General features: G+C 42.6%; 1 protein-coding gene across 2 annotated transcripts in view; it reads right to left on the bottom strand.

The window, feature by feature from the left end:
- Positions 1–1,345: 1,345 nt before the first annotated feature.
- LOC106582974 (RING finger protein 207) overlaps positions 1,346–24,717 on the bottom strand; it is a 28,852-nt gene continuing 5,480 nt past the window's right edge. The window contains exons 7-18 of one of the 2 annotated variants that reach the window (XM_045705393.2): positions 11,114–11,239; positions 10,566–10,612; positions 9,712–9,784; positions 9,452–9,520; positions 9,286–9,354; positions 7,454–7,560; positions 5,129–5,306; positions 4,815–5,000; positions 4,606–4,657; positions 4,336–4,453; positions 4,140–4,232; positions 1,346–4,043 (exon numbers count right to left, since the gene is read on the bottom strand). In XM_045705393.2, the coding sequence (XP_045561349.1) occupies positions 3,857–4,043; positions 4,140–4,232; positions 4,336–4,453; positions 4,606–4,657; positions 4,815–5,000; positions 5,129–5,306; positions 7,454–7,560; positions 9,286–9,354; positions 9,452–9,520; positions 9,712–9,784; positions 10,566–10,612; positions 11,114–11,239 (1,305 nt within the window). In that variant the 3' untranslated portion in view covers positions 1,346–3,856. The remainder of the gene's footprint in view (positions 4,044–4,139; positions 4,233–4,335; positions 4,454–4,605; positions 4,658–4,814; positions 5,001–5,128; positions 5,307–7,453; positions 7,561–9,285; positions 9,355–9,451; positions 9,521–9,711; positions 9,785–10,565; positions 10,613–11,113; positions 11,240–24,717) is intronic. The other variant, XM_014166625.3, reaches the window with a different exon arrangement.

Genomic DNA, 24,717 nt, shown 5'->3' with positions numbered 1-24,717 from the left:
TTGCATTTTAGTAATTTAGCAGACACTCTTATCCAGAGCGATTTACAGTTAGTACATTCATCTTAAACTAGCAAGGTGAGACCCCCCCCCCTTTGTTTTTACACTGCTGCTACTCGCTGTTTATTATCTATGTATAGTCACTTTACAAATTACCTAGACTGTTTATTCCTGGTTCTAACATGCAGTCTTTGTCCTGATCTTGAACATATTCTAATTGTGCCCACATTTTTATACAAGTGTAGTTGATTAATGGACGCATTGTGATCTTGTCTGTTTACACTGAAAAGATCAGGTCAAATGACGCATGTTAACGGCGGGAGCTGGAAAAAGGCCTTCTAGAACTCCAGCTGGTGTGTGTGTGTGTGTGTGAGACCCATACTGTGTGTGTCACTGCCCTAGTTTCAGTGGGTGTGTGGTTCTCCTGTGTGGACTGGGCAGTGTGTTCTTGTCACTCTGTTCCATCAGCAACTCAGCTCCCTGTTGTAGCCGTGGAGACCGAGGACAGTGTGACCTTCAGAGAGACAGTGATCAGATTAGAAACCTTTGCTGAGAGACAGCCTTCAATTATACAGCTGAGAGACAGGGAATAGTGAAGGAAATTGACTTGCATTAACATGCATTGACATTGTCAGTGAGCCTGTGTGTTAGTTTGTGCGTGCGCACGTGAGCGTATGTGTATATGTGAAGAGGTTCGGTTGGTGCTAGTGAGATGTTTTTTTTCCTTGAGGATCCCCAATCCCATGGGACTACTCTCTTGCCCTCTAACATTTTTCTATGGCTGCCCCAGCACCTGTCACCGTGGTGATGAGGGGATCAACATTGATTCCAATTACTGTTCAACACCTGGCTGGGATCAGTCACAGGTCATCAATATCCTCTGTAGTGGACAGAGGATGAAACAAGGTTTGGTTTAGATGTTCAATGAGATGATATACAACCTTGGGGAGGCAGTGGATGGCCAGAGCAGTTGCAAACTCACTTTTTACTCTGCTGTCACAAATGTGTTTTTAATGAGTGTGAACCCCTGACTCCTCTGCAGAGGAGAGTCAGCCCTGTTTTGTTCTGAAGGTTCAGCCTGACCTCAATATTTTCTGAGAAGCAGCGGGGCTGAACCGACCTAAAATCACATACTGTAACGTAAATAACCTTCACCCTGTGCTCTATATCATCCATCTGTATGTAGGCCTGGTTTTCCAGCATAGAGGTCATTCCTGCTTCTATCCACAATACAAAGGGGGATATTAATTACTGGTGAAGCAATGACTTTCTTATAAGATGGGAATACGTTTTTGTAAAGACATGTCTTCAACAGACAAAAAAATTAATAAACAAGAAAATGGGAAAGGACAAATAAAGAATAGTATTTACACCAGATAAATATTTACAGGTAGCTGACAAAATAATGAAAACACTTAATGAGGGATTCAAAGTATATTGACAGCAGATACTTCCACATACAGTGCCTTTGGAAAGTATTCAGACCCCTTCACTTTTTCTACATTTTGTTACGTAACAAACAGCCTTATTCAAATACTTTTTTTTTAGTCCTCATCAATCTGCACACATTACCCCATAATGACGAAGCAAAAACAGTTTTTCAGAAAAGTTTGCTAATTTATTAAATAATAAAAAACATCACATTTACATAAGTATTCAGACCCAGTACTTTGTTGAAGCACCTTTGGCAGCAATTACAGCCTTGAGTCTTCTTGGGAATGACGCTACAGGCTTGGAACACCTGTATTTGGGGAGTTTATCCCATTCTTTTCTGCAGATCCTCTCAAGCTCTGTCAGGTTGGATGGGGAGCATTGCTGCACAGCTATTTTTCAGGTCTCTCCAGAGATGTTCGATCGGGCTCAAGTCTGGGGTCTGGCTGGGCCCCTCACAGACATTCGGAGACTTGTCCCAAAGCCACTCCTGCGTTGTCTTGGCTGTGTGCTTAGGGTCGTTGTCCTGTTGTAAGGTGAACCTTCGCCCCAGTCTGAGGGCCTGAGCGCTCTGAAGCAGGTTTTCATCAAGGATCTCTCTGTTATCGGCTCCATTCATCTTTGCCTCGATCCTGACTAGTCTTCCTGACGCTGAAAAACACCCCCACAGCATGATGCTGCCACCACCATGCTTCACTGTAGGGATGGTGCCAGGTTTCCTCCAGACGAGATGCTTGGCATTCAGGCCAAAGAGTTCAAGCTTGGTTTCATCAGACCAGAGAATCTTGTTTCTCAAGGTCTGTGAGTCTTTAGTTGCCTTTTGGCAAACACCAAGTGGGCTGTCGTGCCTTTACCGAGGAGTGACTTCTGTCTGGGCACTCTGCCATAAAGTCCTGATTGGTGGAGTGCTGCAGAGATGGTTGTCCTTCTGGAAGGTTCTCCCATCCCAACAGAGGAACTCTTGAGCTCTGTCAGAGTGACCATTGGGTTCTTGGTCACCTCCCTGACCAAGGCCCTTTTCCCCCCGATTGCTCAGTTTGTCCAGGCGGCCAGCTCTAGGAAGAGTCTTGCTGGTTTCCAAACGTTTTCCATTTAAGAATATTGGAGGCCACTGTGTTCTTGGGGACCTTCAATGCTGCAGAAATGTTTTTGTACACTTCCTCAGATCTGTGCCTCGACACAATCCTGTCTCTGAGCTCTACGTGCAATTCCTTCAACCTCATGGCTTGGTTTTTGCTCTGACATGCACTGTCAACTGTGGGACCTTATACAGACAGGTGTGTGCCTTTCCAAATCGTGTCCAATCAATTTAATTTAACACAGGTGGACTCCAAGTTGTAGAAATATCTCAAGGATGATCAATGGGAACAGGATGCACCTGAGCTCAATTTCGAGACTCATAGCAAGGGGTCTGAGTACTTATGTAAATAAGGTATTTCTGGTTTTTATACATTTGCAAACGTTTCTAAAAACCATTTTTTTGCTTTGTCATTATGGGGTATTGCGGCTACCATGGCTATGCCCCCATAGCATGGCAATTCCTCCATCCACAGGGCACGAGTGGTCACTGAATGGTTTGATGAGGATGACAACGATGTAAACCATATGCGATGGCCGATTGAACACATGGGAGATTCTGGAGCAGCGCCTGACACAACATGTTTGCCATCCCTCACAAAAGCTCGGCTTCACCAATTTGCTGCATATTCTTGGGTAACACACTGACAATACAAGTTGATGTGCATCATTACATTTGACTGTTGTATTTACTGAGGTCACACCAGCACTATCTATGACCTGAGGATGAGGACCAACAAGCCATACATCATCAGATACATTCCACTATGTACTGTATATAACTAGTGATCATATGATACAAATACAACCGTTGGTTTTAGAACCATACAATCAAATGAATAGCCCTTTCAGGACAACACAGCATAACAACATATGACCATTTTAGAAATATCAACTGAGGAAGCACTCTCCCTCTGTATGTTATTGCAGGTCTAAAACCATGCATTGTTGATTGAGACATGGTAGTCACAGTCACTTCCTCAGCATAAAACTCCAGATCCTCCATCCATTCAGTCCATAATGAGGTGATGCTCTACTGGTCCATCAGATTTATCTTTCCACATTGACAAGTGAGATTGGAGGGGATTCACCGCCCTCTTAGTGAGTCCATTGACTCCAGTTTGTTAGTCATTGAGTCCAGTGAGTGTCAGTGGAGTCCTGTGAGACCTGTTTGTCTAAGGACTCACCTCTGAGCTGATGACAACACCTCCCTGCCAAGAAATGTTACCATGAAATGTCAGGAGCGGCTATCTGAACAGAGGAGAATGTCACATGCTGTCCTTGTCCTGTTGTGTTGAGCTGGAGGCCACGCAGGAAACGGGGGGGGGGGGGGGGAGTGTAACATTCTGCTTTATAATGGCATCTCATTGTAATTGGCTGTCTGCCTTCCTGGCCAATGGTAGTCATTGGTCTTGATGGAAGCCTCATCAGACTGTATTATAAGGGAGCGGTTGTCCATGTTCCTTTCCCAGTCACTGTCAGTGGGACAGGTGTGGTCTTCACTGCCAAGGAAAACAAAGAGAGGGTACATACAACACCTTCATGATTATAAAATGGAATCTGTCCCAGTTTCCGATCATTATTTATATTCTCTGCAGTATAAAGACTAACCACAGTTATGTGTTGCGAGGTACCTGTGATGTGCGTCCATGGCAATAGAGGTGTCCTCATAGATTTTCAGCATGGTTTCTGTGCGGTCATCATGAAGCTCTTTGGGCTCCTGAAATCTGGATTGACCAGTATTTTACTTAATTATATATTTGACATTGAATTTCTGTATTTTGTATCGATGGAGTTGTAGTTGGTAAGGGAACCGTATATCATTATTACCTGGGTTCTAGGCGCTCTTTAACCTTGGCGATAGACAGGATGTATGGTCCAATCTGTCGGGCGATGGTGGTCAGGTACAAGTTCTCCTGCTTCAGCTGCTGCAGGTCGTGGAGCTGTGCTAGAATGTGGTCGAACACAAATGCCATGTCAAAGTACAGAACAAAGCACATGCATCACATCCAAAGATGGGATTAGATCATGATGCATGTTACCAAGTCCACATGTACATACATACAACAGATTGATGTTTAGTTTATGGGTAAACCTTACCTTCATAGATCTCCTGCTCATTAGTGACCCTCTGAAAGGTCTCCTCCCAAATCTAAAGGGAAATAATGTTTACTTCCTTTAATAAGGCCAAATCATTCACAAGGCCAAGTCATTCATGTGCACAAAACATAGGATATATTAAAGGATTGATAAGCTGCTTGATCTCCTAAACATATTGCTACTGTTAGATATGGGGCCTGTGGACGTACCTCTTCAAACAGAGCCCTCATGGTCTCCACAGAGGAGTACTGGGTGGAGATCTGTCCGTCGATGTGCAGGGAGCGGTCCAGGATCTCCCCCATGGTGTCTGTGTTGATAAGGGAGTGGTGTTTGGTCAGGTCCCTGTGTAGCTCCTGTACCTGGTCCTTCATGTTCTGGATCTCAGTCTGGAGGGTCTGTGTCAAACACACACACATATGAATGTACGCACGCACGCACCAACACTATCACAGACACCCTATCACAAGTGAAGTGGCCAAGTCACTCTACCCATAGTTGTTGTCATTGTGATCATGTCACTCACCCTGTAACTGTTCTCATAGTTGCGGCAGTGCTCAGTGAAGGGTGTGTCGCCCCCCTCTGCCAGGAGGACCTTGGTGCAGATGTAGCGGTGGGAGGTGGACTTTCTCCCCGCGGCCGAGCCCAGGGGCATGTCACTGAGGGACGGGGAGCGGCACGACATGGAGAGGGGGGAATGGCGCCTGAGGGAGGGGAGAGAAAACCACAGGGCATCATTCATTGGGAAGCTTCGTCCTAAGTAACAGTTATTTAAGGCTCTAATTATATACTTACATAAAGAATGGATCAGAGAGTAGCTTTTACAGCCTATCTATCCCATTTTATATAAATATACTGTTATGTTCCATATTATATTCAGGTCTTCTCACTGCTAATGCTCCAGAGAGAGCGATTCATAGTTGAAGCCTGCACCTCAAAACCATATATCAACACAGGCTATTCAGATAATGGCATTCTGAAGGCCATGTTTACAACTAACAATGTAAAACATTTGCTTGTCGAGTTCCAGGTTAGAAAATGACTTTGCTATAACATTTTGAACAATAGAACCATTGCTTCATATACTGTTTTTGCAACAAATGGAAATGATAAATATTGAAGACTGTACTTGAGTAGCTTTTGAGACCTGGCTGAACATGAAACATAAAATTCTCCCCGTCTCCAGTGAACTTTAAGACTGAGACAACCAGGACAGACAGACAGCGGGCCCTGACCTGTCTTTCCCTCACTCCTTACCACCACGACTACCACTGGAGTAATAGATAGCTATTCATGTAATACTGTAGACCACTTTAACAGACCTTCCTAACACTCAATACTACAATTTTAACCAAATGTTTGCCATAGTTTACAATTGTACACCATGAATGAGGGAGGGCTATGTATGTTACCAATGAAACTCGGAATAAACTCTGGAATATATAACAGGTGGAAATATCATTAGCCAGTTGGTAAAGACAGATATTCTATAATTACGGAAAACTTTATCGGCACACAGCTGGAGAAGACATGCAGCTTACCTGGGCTCTGGAATGCTTTCAGTCCTGATTTCTTGCCTGGCACATGCCCTGATACAGCAGTAGAACTATCCCGAGAGTGAGTCTCTGATTGTTTGCTGTGAGTGTCTCTTTCTCACCCTGCCATACGCATTTAGTCCTCTGAGCATCCACTTGCTGCCCCCACCACTGATACCAATTTAAGACATTGGCAAAAGCAGTGACATCAGTGGCATGGAACAAATTGGCCCCGCCACTCCTGTGTGCCTAGCTACCAGATGAATCCTGGAGAGTTCTGTGAAATTCTGATAAAAATAGTGCCAGCCTGCTCAGTGCCGTCCCCACCCACTCCGTATCCTACATGGAGGGGCACTGGTTGGGAGGGAGGACTGTCAGTATGTTGGGGGTTTGGGAAAAGGGGGAGTTACAGACCTGTGAACAGTTGGGAGTGATTGATGTGGAAAATTGGTCAGGGAGCATGCGTCCCTTGTGTCCACATGGACAGGGAGAGAGTCTGCATCTGAATGATTTTATGAGAACAAATGCCTCCATTTCATTTGAAAACAAATGAATCTCTATGTCTGTGTCAAATACCTACAACTATAGCTTACACCAACTAGGAATCAAGGCTCTGGAAGGCGACATTTTGATTCTGTTAAAACTCTGGTAACAGCTAAACTCAGTGCAAGCCCAGTCCTTGAATTTGGGTCCAGTCGTCCACACTGTATCTTATACTTTTAGTCATTTTTATTTTTTTTATTTTTTATACTTCAGCCAAATACATTCACACCCCAGTATGTGTGTGTATTGAGAGACATACTGTCGTGTGTTAAGGTTTGCTTGGGATCCAGACTGTGTTGTGATATCCAGACAGACACAGAGCCTTGCTGGAAAAAGCTGTTTCCTGGAACCCTGGCTTTGCGCTGGTCACTCTGGCCCAGCCCACTGTTATCACCCGTATTTCTGGCACGGAAAGGACGGGACTAGCGCCCGCTATAACAGGAAGACCGCCACCAAAAAGGTGAGTTACGTAGCCTAAGCATGTCTGTGGCCAGAGCTTACAGGCAGACAGGATAACTGACATAGTGGGGCTCATAATGGCGTCTCCTTCCCTCTCTCTGTGGTTATCACTATCTGCCAGTTGTGCTTCCAAGAATTGTTTATATTATATCTCATCTTTTAATCTAAGGAGATTTTCATATCATCTCATATTTTATATGTGCAAACATTTGGGTCCAGAGATTTGGTCTCATTAAAAAGCCCCACTTGTACACTGAAAGACAGAGATTAGCGAAGAATATTTTGCACAAGAGTTAAAGGACAAGCAGACTCACAGGGCTGCAATACTAGTTGCTCCGGTAATGGAGGCTGGGCGGCGCTGTCCCAGCAGCAGTAGGGGCTCCAGACAGCGAACAAACTCAACCCTGTAGTCTGTGTTAATCTGAGGGGAGAGAGAGATCATCTGGGTCAGAGCTTGGCTAGCACCTTTCTTTGAAGGAAGAGACAACACATTTACTGTGTGTATAGTATTAAATGCAAATTCACCCTTACAAAAAAAGATTTCAGTCAGTGTGCAGTATAACTGCAGTATGTTGCAAATACTGCGTCCAAAATAACTAAAAGAAATGTACTGCAGTAATTTTGCAGTACATTTTGCAGTGCATTTTTCAAACATATGACTATTTTACAGCATTTTAAAGACAAGACTCTTCTTTATCTAACCACACTGTCCGATTTCAAAAAGGCTTTACAACGAAAGCAAAACATTAGATTATGTCAGGAGAGTACCCAGCCAGAAATAATCAGACACCCATTTTTCAAGCTAGCATATAATGTCACAAAAAACAAAACCACAGCTAAATGCAGCACTAACCTTTGATGATCTTCATCAGATGACACTCCTAGGACATTATCTTATACAATACATGCATGTTTTGTTCAATCAAGTTCATATTTATATCAAAAACCAGCTTTTTACATTAGCATGTGACGTTCAGAACTAGCATTCCCACCGAACACTTCCGGTGAATTTACTAAATTACTCACGATAAACGTTCACAAAAAACATAACAATTATTTTAAGAATTATAGATACAGAACTCCTTTATGCAATCGCGGTGTCCGATTTTAAAATAGATTTTCGGTGAAAGCACATTTTGCAATATTCTGAGTAGATAGCTCGCTATCACGGGCTAGCTATTTTGACACCCACCAAGTTTGGTACTCACCAAACTCAGATTTACTATAAGAAAAATTGGATTACCTTTGCTGTTCTTCGTCAGAATGCACTCCCAGGACTTCTACTTCAACAACCAATGTTGGTTTGGTTCCAAATAATCCATAGTTATATCCAAATAGCGGCGTTTTGTTCGTGCGTTCAAGACACTATCCGAAGGGTGACGCGCGGACGCGTATCGTGACAAAATAATTCAAAATATTCCATTACCGTACTTCGAAGCATGTCAAACGCTGTTTAAAATCAATTTTTATGCGATTGTTCTCGTAAAATAGCGATAATATTCCGACCGGGAGTCGTTGTTTTCGTTCAAAGACTGATAATCTAAAATGGACTCTTCACGCGCACCCGTCTCATTGTTCTCAGATCGACCACTTACCAAATGCGCTACTGTTTTTCAGCCATGGGCTGCAAAGTCATCATTCAACGTTCTGGCGCCTTCTGAGAGCCTATGGGAGCCTTAGAAAATGTCACGTTACAGCAGAGATCCTTTGTTTTGGATAGAGATGACAAAGAAGGCCAAGAAATGGTCAGACACGGTACTTCCTGTACAGAATCTTCTCAGGTTTTGGCCTGCCATTTGAGTTCTGTTATACTAACAGACACCATTCAAACAGCTTTAGAAACTTTGGAGTGTTTTCTATCCAAAGCTACTAATTATATGCATATTCTAGTTTCTGGGCAGGAGTAATAACCAGATTAAATCGGGTACGTTTTTTTATCCGGCCGTGAAAATACTGCCCCCTATCCATAACAAGTTAAACTGCAGTACACTGCAGTTATTCTGCAATTACTGCGTCCAAAATACCACAATCAACTGCAGTTACTGCACTTTTATTGCAGTTTCAAAACGGTAATATTTTTTTGTAAGGGCAGTGTGGATTGAAGTCACATTGTTTTGTAAGAACAGAGTAGACAAGCCACACTCACTTTACTGCTTTGCACTGGTCGCAGTTGATGAGGGAGCTTCAAAATCCTCCTCAGCCTTTCCATTAGTTGCTGTGGAGGAGAGAGCCACCATGTTTGATGCAAACCTCTGGTTAATTTACCCATTCTATCTTTGATTCTCTTCAGAATATAAAGTGCCAGTACTCACATATCCCATGTCCAGAAACTCAAATTTGTTGGCTGAGCTGAGAAAGGCTGAGCAGGTGACCAGGTGAACCTTGGAGAGGGCATCAGAGAGGTTCAGAGGTCAACCACACTGGAGGGCTCGTGAATAATAAACTGTTCAGGTAATAATGAACAATCTATACCACTGTCAAATGTATTTATGGGTATCAACTAGGTAACAACTAGTTATTGGCCTACACTGTTAATTACAGGCCTGGGGATATAGAGATATGATGATCTAACCTGCAGGGTTGGCAGGAGGACAGCAAGGTGTGAGAGCTGCTCCTTTAGCGCCTTCTCCTTTTCTTCATGTTGGCTACAAACACACACACATTTCCACTACACATCTATCCCCTTGATGCAGAGGGTTAAGCAATACAGAAACCCATACTTCATGTTTCCAGGTCCTTATCTATGTTCTGCTCTCCGTAACAAACACATACACACCGACAGACACTGAGACGGAAACACACAGCTTGCCATAAATAGCCTTTAACTCCCTTCTGGGAATCCAGACAGTCACTGGGCCGCTTCTAGGCAGCGAGCCGAGAAAGATGGAGGACACGGGGCACAAAAATCTCAATGAAGATCTCTACACAATGCAACCTGATACACTCTCTCCCATACAGACTTCAGAGGCAGTAATGTTGCAGTCCAGTGGCCCTCAGGATCTAGCTTCCTGCTCCACTAGTTGTAATGGACTGCTACCAGAGAGTAAATATCAATACCAGAGGTTATCTACACATTTTCATTGATTAAATGTAACCATGAACTGCAGCTGTGGACGTGGAACGATGAGTAGTTGTGTTAAAGCAGTCCTCACTCTGTTTGCCTAGTCATTATTGTTTGAATTGTTTACTGTGAAGTCTATCTCATGGGGCCAAATAGAAACAAGCCTACAACCAGGGTGTGAACGAAATAATCGCTGCAATACATTCGTATTGGTAAAAAATATTTTCTAACTATGTACAACTTGACAATGTAAAGCACATTGAGACCTAGGGGAAATTGCTAAATTCAATCCATGCCTATCAGATTTCCTATCCATAGTTTTTCTGGCATCAAAGCAACAGTTTCATAGCAAAGTAATGTAGTACCTTTGAGCCGCTCGCAACAGAATTTTCTTCCTCTCAGCCAGTCTTTCCTGTCAGTTGAGAGCAGAGAAAAAGTTAACCACAAGGAAAATGGATATGGAAACGTCTGCTAGTAGTCGGTCTAATGTGAAAAAGACTGTTGGCCTTGTTTGCCACCCTCCATTTTTGAAAATAACTGTCTGGGGATTTAACTTCTGATTCATTTCCTCTAAAATGTAGTTTTGTGGTACACATTGTCTTGTAATTGTACCAGTATGGGATTGGTCCATTCATGGAGTTTTTGTTGAGAGCTGAAGACCCTTGCAAACTTTTAACAAAAAGAGCAAGAGAGTCACCCAGTGGTGAGGCACCATCATAGCATCTTCAAAGTTATATATTCCATTTAAAGGGCATATCACATATTCAAATATGGAATCATATTTATTGTTTCACTATTGTTGCACTTAGATAGTTAAACTTCACAATGTTTATTTAATACATTCAAATCTCAATAACAACATAATATTTTTTTTTTCAGGTGACCTGAAAAGAGTCCTGTAGTGATGTCTTACCTGCATACTGGTGAAGATGTTACAGATTGCATTCTCCTCTTCCTCCATATTGGAGCCCACCTCCCCTATCATGGCCCTCAGCATGATAATAGCCTCACGGGCCGATGTCTGCAGCTCCTTCACTGCCTACAGAGAAAGCAAGGCTCACACATTGTCATGGTATATATTCTCACTCACCTGTAACTAAACCACACACATGATCATATGCTTTATCTCAAACTCAAGACCCACCCGGTATCTTTTCAAAATCGACAACATAAGCATCCTATATTATGTCAAGTAAAATACAGCATGGAAACAGAGTTGCCGAGGGAGATTCATACTAGGCCATGGAGTCGTGAGTGCGTTAGGGGAGAGTGGGGTATGTTGAGCCACCCTTGTTTATATGTGACCATACACAAAAAAGAAATATCCCTTTTTCAGGACCCTGTCTTTCAAAGATAATTCGTAAAAATCCAAATAACTTCACAGATCTTCATTGTAAAGGGTTTAAACACTTTCCAATGCTTGTTCAATGAACCATAAACAATTCATGAACATGCACCTGTGGAACGGTCGTTAAGACACTAACAGTTTACAGACGGTGGGCAATTAAGGTCACAGTTATGAAAACTTAGGTCACTAAAGAAGCCTTTCTACTGACTCAGAAAAACACCAAAAGAAAGATGCCCAGGGTCCCTGCTCATCTGCATGAACGTGCCTTAGGCATGCTGCAAGGAGGCATGGGGACTGCAGATGTGGCCATGGCAATAAATTGCAATGTTCGTACTGTGAGGCGCCTAAGACAGTGCTACAGGGAGACAGGACGGACAGCTGATCGCACTCGCAGTGGCAGACCACGTGTAACAACACCTGCACAAGATCGGTACATCCGAACATCACACCTACGGGACAGGTACAGGATGGCAACAACAACTGCCCGAGTTACACCATCAGTGCTCAGACTATCCGCAATAGGCTGAGAGAGGCTGGACTGAGGCTTGTAGGCCTGTTGTAAGGCAGGTCCTCACCAGACATCACCGGCAACAACGTCGCTTATGGGCACAAACCCACCATCGCTGGACCACACAGGACTGGCAAAAAGTGCTCTTCACTGACGAGTCGCGGTTTTGTCTCACCAGGGTTGATGGTCAGATTCGCGTTTGAGCGTTACACCGAGGCCTGTACTCTGGAGCGGGATCGATTTGGAGGTGGAGGGTCCATCATGGTCTGGGGTGGTGTGTCACAGTATCATCGGACTGAGCTTGTTGTCATTGCAGGCAATCTCAACACTGTGCGTTACAGGGAAGACATCCTCCTCCCTCATGTGGTACCCTTCCTGCAGGCTCATCCTGACATGACCCTCCAGCATGACAATGCCACCAGCCATACTGCTCGTTCTGTGCGTGATTTCCTGCAAGACAGGAATGTCAGTGTTCTGACATGGCCAGAGAAGAGCCCGGATCTCAATCCCATTGAGCACGTCTGGGACCTGTTGGATCGGAGGGTGAGGGCTAGGGCCATTCCCCCCAGAAATGTCCGGGAACTTGCAGGTGCCTTGGTGGAAGAGTGGGGCAACATCTCACAGCAAGAACTGGCAAATCTGGTGCAGTCCATGAGGAGATGCACTGTAGTACTTAATGCAGCTGGTGGCCACACCAGACACTGACTGTTACTTTTGATTTTGACCCCCCCCCCCTTTGTTCAGGGACACATTATTCAATTTCTGTTAGTCACATGTCTGTGGAACTTGTTCAGTTTATGTCTCAGTTGTTGAATCTTGTTATGTTCATACAAATATTTACACGTTAAGTTTGCTGAAAATAAATGCAGTTGACACTGACAGGACGTTTCTTTTTTTGCTGAGTTTAGATTTTTTTTTGCCTTGGCATAAGTTGAGCCTATGGCAATTTGAGCTAATTGAAGTGTTTTCTTCCCAGGCGTAATGCAAGGCATTTTCACTGGCATATGACGTAACAAGGCCTATTGATGAGTGTAAAAAAGGACAAAGGGTTTGTTAGGTGTTAATTAAGCCTGTGTTAAAATATGCTTAAAATTATTCAATGACAAATAGCTGTTGTGATTGTGTTGAATTGTGTTTGAATGGGTTTAAAATGTAGTGGTAATATTTCATTCAATACAGCAATTTGTAGGGGGCTTATTGCCGCGTTCATGCGCTAGATGGAACTATGAAACAGAAATTTCTGACTTGCTAACTGGTTGTAGTTATACCTGTGCCGATACATGTGCCACGTTCAACCAGTTAGCAAGTTGGAAATTTCGGACTTTCCTAGTTCCTACTAGTTTGTGAACGCAGCATAATTTACCCTGTCCCGCAGCTCAACTTACCTCATACCCGGAGTAAATTGTGTCAAGAGACCACTTTTTTTTGGACAAGCTATGTTTTAAAAACTGTAATGTTTACATTAATTCTGATTATTTCCAGGCATACAGCACATCCTGACATGTATGCAGATACACTATATATACACACACACACACACAAATTAGTGGAATTGGCTACTTTAGCCACACCCGTTGCTGACAGGTGTAAAAAAATTCAAAAAATAAAATTAATATCGAGCACACAGCCATGCAATCTCCATAGTCAAACATTGGCAGTAGAATGACTTTACTGAAGAGCTCAGTGACTTTCAACTTTCCAGTGATCTTGCCGATCAAGGACGGGTCTGAGGAGCTATTTGGCATCGCAGCTAGCGAACCTGCTAGCTAGCTGGACATTAAGCTAGCGAGGTGTTCTTGAACTCAGCCTGCGACGCGGTTAGCCATTGTGGCTGGGACCGCGAATTATCCCGAGTTTCTGGCTGTCTAGATCCCTGCTGTTTGTTGTTTTCAATTTTCCCCGTGACCTGCCCTGTCTGGAACTGCGAGGAGTAACAGCCTAACATACGTTGCTAGCTACCATGACAAAGACCAAAGCCGGCGGGAGTACCGTTGAGGACAGTGCCAGTGGTGTCTCCATCACACGGGAAGGATCTTTTAAACAAACAAGAGACCTATAAGCAGTTGTTAAAACAACAAGAAAATAGTTAAGGGTTTTGTCCAAATACTCATGGATTCTACTAATAAAAGAATGGATGACCAGACCAGAGAGATCCAGGACCTGAAGAACAGTTTGCAGTTCTCCCAGGGTCAGCTCGACGAGTTAAAACAGAAGAACGGCAAGATGACAGCAATCTGTAAGTCATTGAGAGAGGACATCAGTTCTGTGTGTGAATCCATGATAACAATGACAGATAATTAGACTATCTCGGGGGACAATCAAGGCGAAACATGGTTGTGGACGGAATTGCAGAATCTCCACATGAGACATGGATGAAGTCTGAGGACAAAGTGAGGGAAATGATCTCTGAGAAATTGAAAATTGACCACAGGAAGATTGAGGTGGAGCGCGCCCACAGGATTGGAAAACCCACCCGACTCATTGTCCACCCTCTCTCCCAGAAGCCTGGAAGGGATGAGAGAGCCAAGCCTATGGGTTCGTAGCCTTAACCCCGCAGTACACACACCAATTGATTAATGGACTGCTGAATGTATTTTTTTCTCTTGTTTTGTCTGCTCTTTTCAATATTATGTCTATTTCTGATAAGCTACCCAGGAAAGGTGTCACAGCTGTCTTCAGGAATGGACCAAGGCGCAGCGGGAATGTGGATACTCATAGTTTAATTCAAAAAAGAGTAAAGCATCCACAGTGAAAAACAATAAGACAGCAACAGTTTTACAGGCTATACAAACGCAGTGCAAAAACAACTCCCACAATCCCAAAGAAAAACACACCCTTCTATATAGGACTCCCAATCAAAGGCAACTCAACACACCTGCCTTCAATTGGGAGTCCAATCCCCAACACAAACCCTTAACATACAAAAAAAACCTGCCACATCCTGACCAAAACTGATACAATACCTCCCTCTGCTGGTCAGGACGTGACAGTACCCCCCCCCCCCCCTCAAGGTGCAGACCCCGGAATGCACCTAAAAAAAAGAAAACAAAAAAATCCCCAATACCCCAACAAAACCAATAAACAATAACCCCTAAACAATAAGGGAGGGAAGGGAGGGTGGCTGCCGTCACCGACGGCACTGTGCTACACCCTCCCTCCCCAACCCACCTATCCTGGAGGTGGCTCAGGTGCAGGACGTGGACCTCGCTCCACCTTCGGTGTCGCCCACTTCGGTGGCGCCGATAGCTGCGCCGGGCAGACGGGCCACTCGGGCTGACCCTGGCAGACGGACCGCTCCGGCGACCCCTGACTGGCGGGCGGCTCCGGCGACCCCTGACTGGCGGGCGGCTCCGGCGACCCCTGACTGGCGGGCGGCTCCGGCGACCCCTGACTGGCGGGCGACTCCGGCGACCCCTGACTGGCGGGCGACTCCGGCGACCCCTGACTGGCGGGCGACTCCGGCGACCCCTGACTGGCGAGGCTGGGCTGACGCACTAGACGCCTGATGCGTGGGGCTGGTACGGGACGTGCCAGCCTAGAGACACGCACCTCCTGCGTATAGCGGGAAACACCGGACCGTCGAGGCGCACTGGCGGTCTTGAGCGCAGGGTTGGCATCACCCCTTCCGGCTCGATGCTCACCTCACCCTGGCATATGCGGGGCGCTGGTACAGGGCGGACTGGCCTGTGCGTCCGTATAGGCGAGATGGTGCATACCTCAGCGTAACATGGCGCCCTCCACCTCATACACGCCTCCCTGTAATCACGGGTAGCTGGCTTACGGCTCTTCCTTGGCCTGGCCAAACTACCCGTGTGCCCCCCCAAAACATTTCTTGGGGGTGCCTCTCCGGCTTCCTCGCCAGCCGTGTTCCAGCATAACGTTCGCGTTGGTTCCTCTGTCCAGCTGCCTCCACTCTCCTGAGTGCCTCCACCTGTTCCCATGGGAGGCGATCCCTTCCGGCCAGGATCTCTTCCCAAGTGTAGACTCACTTGCCATCCAGGATGTCCTCCCATGTCCATTCATCCACCCTGTTCTCCTGTGGCTTCCTCCTCTTCCGCTGCTTGGTCCTTTTGTGGTGGGTAGTTCTGTCACAGTTGTCTTCAGGAATGGACCAAGGCGCAGCGGGAATGTGGATACTCATAGTTTAATTTAAAAAAAAGAGTAAAGCATCCACAGTGAAAAAACAATAAGCAAGACTGCAACAGTTTTACAGGCTATACAAACGCAGTGCAAAAACAACTACCCACAATCCCAAAGAAAAACACACCCTTCTATATAGGACTCCCAATCAAAGGCAACTCAACACACCTGCCTTCAATTGGGAGTCCAATCCCCAACACAAACCCTTAACATACAAAAAACCTGCCACATCCTGACCAAAACTGATACAATACCTCCCTCTGCTGGTCAGGACGTGACAAAAGGGCTGAAAATAGGCCATATTAATATATGTAGCCTTAGAAATAAGGTTCATGAAATCAATAACTTGCTAAAATAATATAACATTCATATATTAGCCATTTCTGAGACACACTTAGATCATTCATTTGATGATACATCAGTTGAAATACAAGGATATAACATTTATAGAAGAGACAGAAATGCTTATGGGGGAGGTGTTGCTGTATATATTCAGAGCCATATCCCTGTAATCCTTAGAGAAGATCTTATGTGAAGTGTTATTGAAGTGTTGTGGTTGCAGGTTCACTTGGCACATCTAAAGCCTTTTCTTTTGGGGTGTTGTTGTAGGCCACCAAGTGCTAACAGTCAGTATCTAAATAATATCTGTGAAACACTTGATAGTGTATGTGATGTAAACAGAGAGGTCTACTTTCTTGGGGACCTGATTATTGACTGGTTTTCATCAAGCTGTCCACTCAAGAGGAAGCTTCTTACTGTAACCAGTGCCTGTAATCTGGTTCAGGTTATTAACCAACCTACCAGGGTGTTTACAAACACTACAGGAACAAGATTATCCACACCGTATCGATCACATTTTTACTAATGCTGTAGAACTTTGTTCTAAAGCTATATCCGTACCCACTGGATGCAGTGATCACAATATAGTGGCTATATCCAGGAAAACCAAAGTTCCAACAGCTGGGCATAAAATGGTGTATAAGAGATCATACAAAAGATTTTGCTGTGACTCTTATGTTGATGATGTTAAAAATATTTGTTGGTCTGATGTGATTAATGAGGAGCATCCAGACGCTGCACTTGATGAAATTGCTTCTTCCAATTATTGATAAACATGCACCTGTTAAGAAACTGACTGTTATAACTGTTAAGGCTCCATGGATTGATGAGGAATTGAAAAACTGTTTGGTTGAAAGAGATGGGGCAAAAGGAGTGGCTAATTGTCACGTCCTGACCAGTAATAAGATTATTTGCTATTGTAGTTTGGTCAGGACGTGGCAGAGGGTATTTTGTTTATGTGTGTCGGGGTGATGGTTTATGTAGTAGGGTGTTTGATTCATTATTTCCGGGGTTTTTGGTCACTGCTATATGTTAGTCTATTTCTATGTTCTTTCTAGTTAGTCTGTTTCTATGTGTAGTTAATTGGGGTGTGGACTCTCAATTGAAGGCAGGGGTTGTCTAGTTGCCTTTGATTGAGAGTCCTATATATTAGGGTGTGGTTGTGTTTGATTTGTGGGAGGTTGTTTCTTGTTTAGCTGTCTATGCCTGACAAGACTGTCTTTCGTCCATCATCATCATCATCATCATCATCATCATCATCATTGTTGTTATTTTTGTATACGTGTTTGTTTGGTTTTCCTTCTTTCGCCTATTAAAAGAAAATGAGTATACAACCTGCTGCATTTTGGTCCTTTCCAGACGACAACCGTTACACTAATAAGTCTGGCTGGGCATCTGACTGGCCTACTTACTGCAAATTTAGAAATTATGTGACTAAACTCAACAAAAAGAAGAATAAACTTTATTATGAAGATAAGATCAATGATATAAAGAATGATGGAAAAAAACTTGAGTAAATTAAATTATGGACAGAAAGACATTCAAATCCATCTTTCATCAAATCAGATGGCTTATTCATCACAAAACCATTTGATGTTGCCAATTATTTTAATGATTATTTCATTGGCAAAGTGGGCAAACGTAGGCAGGAAATGCCCACGACAAACAGTGAGCAATTATATTCATGCATAAAAAAAACTAATAATGAAAGAAAAGCAGTGCAAGTATGAATTTTGTAAAGTTAGTGTGGAAGAGGTGGAAAAATTATTGTTAACAGATCAATAATGACAAACCTCCTGGCATTGACAATTTAGATGGAAAGCTACTGAGGATGGTAGCTGACTCTATAGCCACTCCTATCTGTCATATCTTTATTCTGAGCCTAGAGGAAAGTCTTTGTCCTTAGGCCTGTAGGGAATCCAAAGTAATTCCGCTACCCAACAGTGGTAAAGCGGCCTTTACTGGTTCTAACAGCAGACCTATAAGCTTGCTGCCGGCTCTTAGCAAACTGTTGGAAGAAATTGTGTTTGATCAAATACAATGCTATTTTTCTGTAAACAAATTAACAACAGACTTTCAGCATGCTTATAGAGATGGGCACTCAACATATACTACACTGACACAAATGACTGATGATTGGTTAAAGGAATTGATAATAAGAAGATTATGGGAGCTGTACTGTTAGATTTCAGTGCAGCCTTTGATATCATTGACCATAACCTGTTGTTGAAAAAACTTAAGTGCTATGGCTTTCAACCGCTGCCATATTGCGGATTCAGCGCTATCTATCTAATATAACTCAAAGGGTTTTCTTTAATGGAAGCTTCTCTAATGTCAAACATGTAAAGTGTGGTGTACCGCGGGGCAGCTCTCTAGGCCCTCTACTCTTTTCTATTTTTACCAATGACCTGCCACTGGCATTAAACAAAGCATGTTTGTCCATGTATGCTGATGATTCAACCATATATGCATCAGCAACCACAACTAATGAAGTCACTGAAACCCTTAACAAAGAGTTGCAGACTGTTTTGGAATGGGTGGACAGTAATAAACTGGTCCTGAATATCTCTTAAACTAAGAGCATTGTATTTGGTACAAATCATTCCTTAAGTGCTAGACCTCAGCTGAATCTGGTAATGACCAAGTTGAGGAGACTAAATTACTTGGCGTTACCTTACATTGTAAACTGTCACGGTCAAAACATATAGACTCAATGGTTGCAAAGATGGTAATAAAGAGATGCTCTGCTTTTTTGATATCACACTCCAAAAAGCAAGTTCTGCAGGCTCTAGTTTAGTCTAATCTTGATTATTGTCCAGTCGTGTGGTTCAGTGCGGCAGGAAAGACCTAGTTAAGCTGCAGCTGGCCCAGAACAGAGCGGCACATTTAGCTCTTCATTGTAATCAGAGGGCTGATATAAATACTATGCATGCCAGTCTCTCTTGGCTAAGAGTTGAGGAGAGACTGACTGCATCACTTCTTCTTTTTATAAGAAACATTAATGTGTTGAAAATCCCAAATTGTTTGCATAGTCAACTTACACACAGCTCTGACACACACACTTACCCCAACAGACATGGTACAAGGGGTCTTTTCATAGTCCCCAAATCCAGAACAAATTCAAGAAAACGTACAGTATTATATAGAGCCCTTATTGCATGGAACTTCCTTCCATCTCATATTGCTCAAATAAACAGCAAACTTGGTTTCAAAAAACAGATAAAGCAACACCTCGCAGCACAACGCCTCTCCCCTATTTGACCTAGATAGTTTGTGTGTATACATTGATATGTAGGCTACGTGTGCCTTTTTAAAAATGTATGTAGTTCTGTCCTTGAGCTGTTGTTATCTAATGATGTTCTGTATTATGTCATTCTGTATTATGTTTCATGTTTTGTGTGGACCCCAGGAAGAGTAGTTGCTGCTTTTGCAACAGCTAATGGGGATCCTAATAAAATACCAACGTGGCACCGTCATAGGATGCCGCCTTTCCAACAAGTCAGTTCGTCAGATTTCTGCCCTGCTAGAGTTACCCCTGTCAACTGTAAGTGCTGTTTTTGTGAAGTGGAAATGTCTAAGAGCAACAACGTCTAAAATGCAAAGTGGTAAGCCACACTAGCTCACAGAATGGGACCGCCGAAAAATCATCTGTCCTCGGTTTCAACACTCACTACCGAGTTTCAATCTGTCTCTGAAGCAACGTCAGCAGAAGAACTGTTCGTCGGGAGCTTCATGAAATGGGTTTCCATGGCCGAGCAGCCGCACACAAGAGTAAGATCATTATGCACAATGCCACGCGTCAGCTGGAGTGTTGTGACGCTCGCCGCCATTGGACTCTGGAGCAGTGGAAACTCATTCTCTGGAGTGATGAATCACACTTCACCATCTGGCAGTCCGACGGACGAATCTGGGTTTGGCAGATGCCAGGAGAAACGCTACCTGCCCTAATGTATAGTGCCAACTGTAAAGTTTGGTGGAGGAAGAATAATGGTCTGGGACTGTTTTCATGGTTTGGGCTAGGCGCCTGAGTTCCAGTGAAGGGAAATCTTAACACTACAGCATACAATGGCATTCTAGACTATTCACTGCTTCCAACTTTGTGGCAAAAGTTTGGGGAAGGCCCTTTCCTGTTTCAGCATGACAATGCCCCTGTGCACAAAGCGAGGTCCATACAGAAATGGTTTGTCGAGGTTGATGTGGAAGAACTTGACTGGCCTGCACTGAGCCCTGACCTCAAACCCATCAAACACCTTTGGGATGAATGGAAGGTAGACTGCGAGCCAGGCCTAATCGCCCAACATCAGTGTCCAACATCCGTGCCCGACCTCACTAATGCTCTTGTGGCTGAATGGAAGCAAGTCCCCGCAGCAATGTTCCAACATTTAGTGGAAAGCCTTCCCAGAAGAGTGGAGGCTGTTATAGCAGCAAAGGGGGGGACCAACTCCATATTACTGGCCATGATTTTGGAATGAGATGTTCGACGAGCAGGTGTCCACATACTTTTGGTCATGTAGTGTATCTTTGTTAGATGATGCTGAATGTAAAAAATGGCTCAATCTCTCCCCTACAGAGGAAAACTGCGATTTTCAGAGGTGGTGACTGTGAAATATCAATGTAATCCCAGCTAGCGCACATTGGTCCTTGGAAGTTGTGGGAATGTATCTTTTTGGTTTCACATTGGTTCTGGGAACAAAGCAATATGATTCCTGACATACTGTAGTAGTTACAATTTTGCATGTTCTAGGAACGTTTATTTTTAGGTTGCAGGGAGGTTGTGAGAACATTTTACTCTGGTTCCTTGAAGGTTTTCATGAGGGGTTTTATTAACACTGAGAAAGGAAATTATAGGTTATTTAGAGGTTTTTGAATAACTTTCTTAAAACTTTCATTGAATGTTTCAATAAGACATTCAATAACATTGCTAACTTACTTTCAGTTAACTTGTTTGAACATATGGAATATAATTTCCTTAGGCAACAATCATGCAAACACATTTTATTTTGACATGGGATCAAAGAGCTTCGAACATATAATCTTCTATTCTCTATCCATGGAATTAGTCCACTGTGCCACCAGGATGGAGCTAGCATACTGTATTTTTTTACACATACAAAGCTGTTCATTTCAGTCTATCCAAATAGAACCCATTTCGAAGGAAACAAGCACTCATTAAGATCAGGTGTGGTCAATTAGTGACTGCAGCCAACACACATGACCACACTTAAGATTGTTTCTATGGAACATTTTCTTCACGTTCTCAGAATGGAATGTATGTTTTTAAAGAGTAACTCTCACCCCCAATTTCAGCCATTGCCCAATACCTTTAAATAAAATTAAAAATGCATTCTGGTGAGAAGTTGTGGGTGGGGGAAATTGCTTATAAATATTCATTTTGGGGGTGGGTAAATCTAGTTGTACCTGATCCCAACACTTTATCACTAAAGCACAGTTATGTGCATTGCATACAAATACGGCTCTGGACAGTTAGCTCACAGTGGCATAACGCCGAGTTCCTGACATCTATTGCCACTTGCGGTGTAAATTTGAATACCCCACCCCCCCTAATAAAATGTAAATGTGGGCTAACATTTATTGCGGTATTGTGTTGGGAAGAGAAGTGCAAACATCACCTTGCAAATGAAGGATTAGGGGCTCAATTCAATCCAATCCTCATTGCAGTATTTACAAAGGAACTATTTTTCCAGTGGTCAACGTAACTCACAGACTGGTCTTGGGAACTGCATAAAAACCTACAACTACTACAGTACCAGGGCGACCCCTCTCACAGGTATGCTTTCACTTTTCAGAATTAGAAGTGTGTAGGCACGGGATGAAAATTGTATATTACATTTAAAAAAATTTAAAAGACAACTGCTCCATGTGGGATTAGAACTCATAACGACTAAATATGAGCCAACTGTTTTAGCAGACTGCGCCACCAATCAGACATTATGGTAGTGAAAATATAAAAATAATTGACAAGAATAGCATTGTCATCTATTTCTTGTTTTGATCGATGTAGCTACGAATATAAACGTATAATTCTGATAGCCTACATGTTTTGTTTTTCTTTGTAAAAGCACATAGATGTGTATGAAAAGATAAGCAAAAACTGTCAAAAACGTAAATGTGTCTTACTGCCTTTTGAATTTTGTGTAACGTCAGTAGTCAAGTTAAGAAAGCATCATGCAAAATATATCGGCAAACTCCACTGAGAGTACCAATACCATTGCCAAATAAGGCGCGCTGTCACCTGCTTTTATAGTAAGCCTTGAGGTGGTACCACCCAGAACATCTAGAACGGAGTGGATTTCATACAGAACCCCTCCCTTGAGATAACGTAGAGGTAGGTACTTTCTCAAGGTGCCTCTACATCACGATTTCAATGGTAAAGTTGAACCACTATAGGGGCAAAAACAGCTAGATTTACTACTAATTTACTACTAATAGACAAAATAAATATATACAAACTGTCAAAATGAAGACCAGAATTTACGTGTTTCACGATAACTAATCCTAAAACATCTGGGTTTCGATGTAAAAAAAAATAAAAAATATCATGAAAGTTACTCTTTAAATAACATTCTTAGAACGTTCTCTGAATGTTACTAAAGTTTTCTTGACGTTTTTCTTGAACTTTTCTTAACGTTTTCAGAACAATTTGAGAACATTAGCTTGAATAGAACCATGAGGAAACCTGTAGGAAACATTATGCTGAAGTACTGAACTATTTGAGAACATTCCCAATGTCAAACCAGTTTGAGAACATTCCAAGAGCATTACCAAAATTGAAAGACCAAGTTTGAACTTTTAGGAAACGTTCTGTTAAAGTAATCAAATTCTAAGAAAATAATGTTTTTTTGTCAAATTCCTTAAATGTGCTGAGAATGTTCCAAAACCAAGCAACTACCCTGCACCATTCCCAGAAAGTTGTGGAAGGTTGTATGCAAAATAACCATAGGACAACCACGCTCTCACCAAGCTCTTAGAAACATGTTGTTCTCAGAATGTACACAGGCATTGAGCATGTTGCTCTACAAAGGAGAGTAGGTAACATCGAGATCCTAGTACTACGGAGGGATGCCTACTGGATATCCTGTTTAAAAACATTGACCTCTAGTGGTCTCAATATTGACTTTGATTTCAGCAGTGGTGGGAACAGTACCCAGTTGTGATACTTGAGTAAAAGTATAGATACCTTAATAGAAAGTTACTCAAGTAAAAGTTAGTCTGCCAGTAAAATACTACTTGAGTAAAAGTCTAAAAGTATTTGAATTTAAATATACTTAAGTATAAAAAATAAATGGAATTGCTAAAATAAACGTCAAAAGTAAAAGTATAAATAATTTCAAATTCCTTATATTAAGCAAAGCAGGTGACATTTTCTTGTTTTTAAATTGTACAGATAGCCAGGGGCACACTCCAACACTCAGACATAATTTACAAATTATGCATTTGTGTTTAGTGAGTCCGCCAGATCAGAGGCAGTAGGGATGCCCACGTGTTCTCTTGATAAGTGCGTGAATTGGACAATTTTCCTGTCCTGCTAAGCGTTCAAAATTTAACAAGTACTTTTGCATGTGAGGGAAAATGTATAGAAGAAAAAGTACATTATTTTCTTTAGGAATGTAGTGAAGTAAAAGTAAAAGTTGTCAAAAAAATAAATAGAAAAGCAAAGTACAGATAACCCAACAAACTACTTAAGTAGTACTTTGAAGTATTTTTACTTAGGTACTTTACACCACTGGATCACAGGCCCTTCTAATGAACAATTATATTTTCTATGAACAAGTCTTATAAATGAATATATTATTTCTACAGCTTATCCACGTACATCCAATATGTTCCCCTGTTGATGCTTATTATGCATTATGGTTTAACCAAAATATTACATGTAACAAAAATTGAATGAAATTGGAAACAATATATATATGTGAAATTCAATGAAACAATCATGTATGCTGATGATAATCTTATGCTAATGATAACAATAGCCTAATATATTCAATAAGCTGTAAACTATTGTCTTAACAATTTCACAAAAATAATTCTAATTAACCTGATAATTATGACACACCCCTCACTATTGTAATTGGTTGCACTAATTGCACTGTTTTGTCTACATAACCTGGTTCAAGCATTCATGATATTACCTTGAAGAAGGCACAGTGATGCCGAGACG

The sequence above is a fragment of the Salmo salar genome, chromosome 22, assembly GCF_965601325.2.
Source record: "Salmo salar chromosome 22, fSalSal1, whole genome shotgun sequence".
Classification (NCBI taxonomy): domain Eukaryota; kingdom Metazoa; phylum Chordata; class Actinopteri; order Salmoniformes; family Salmonidae; genus Salmo; species Salmo salar.
The sequence above is the reverse complement of the archived record's forward strand: the minus strand, read 5'-3'. Positions and strand labels throughout refer to the sequence as shown.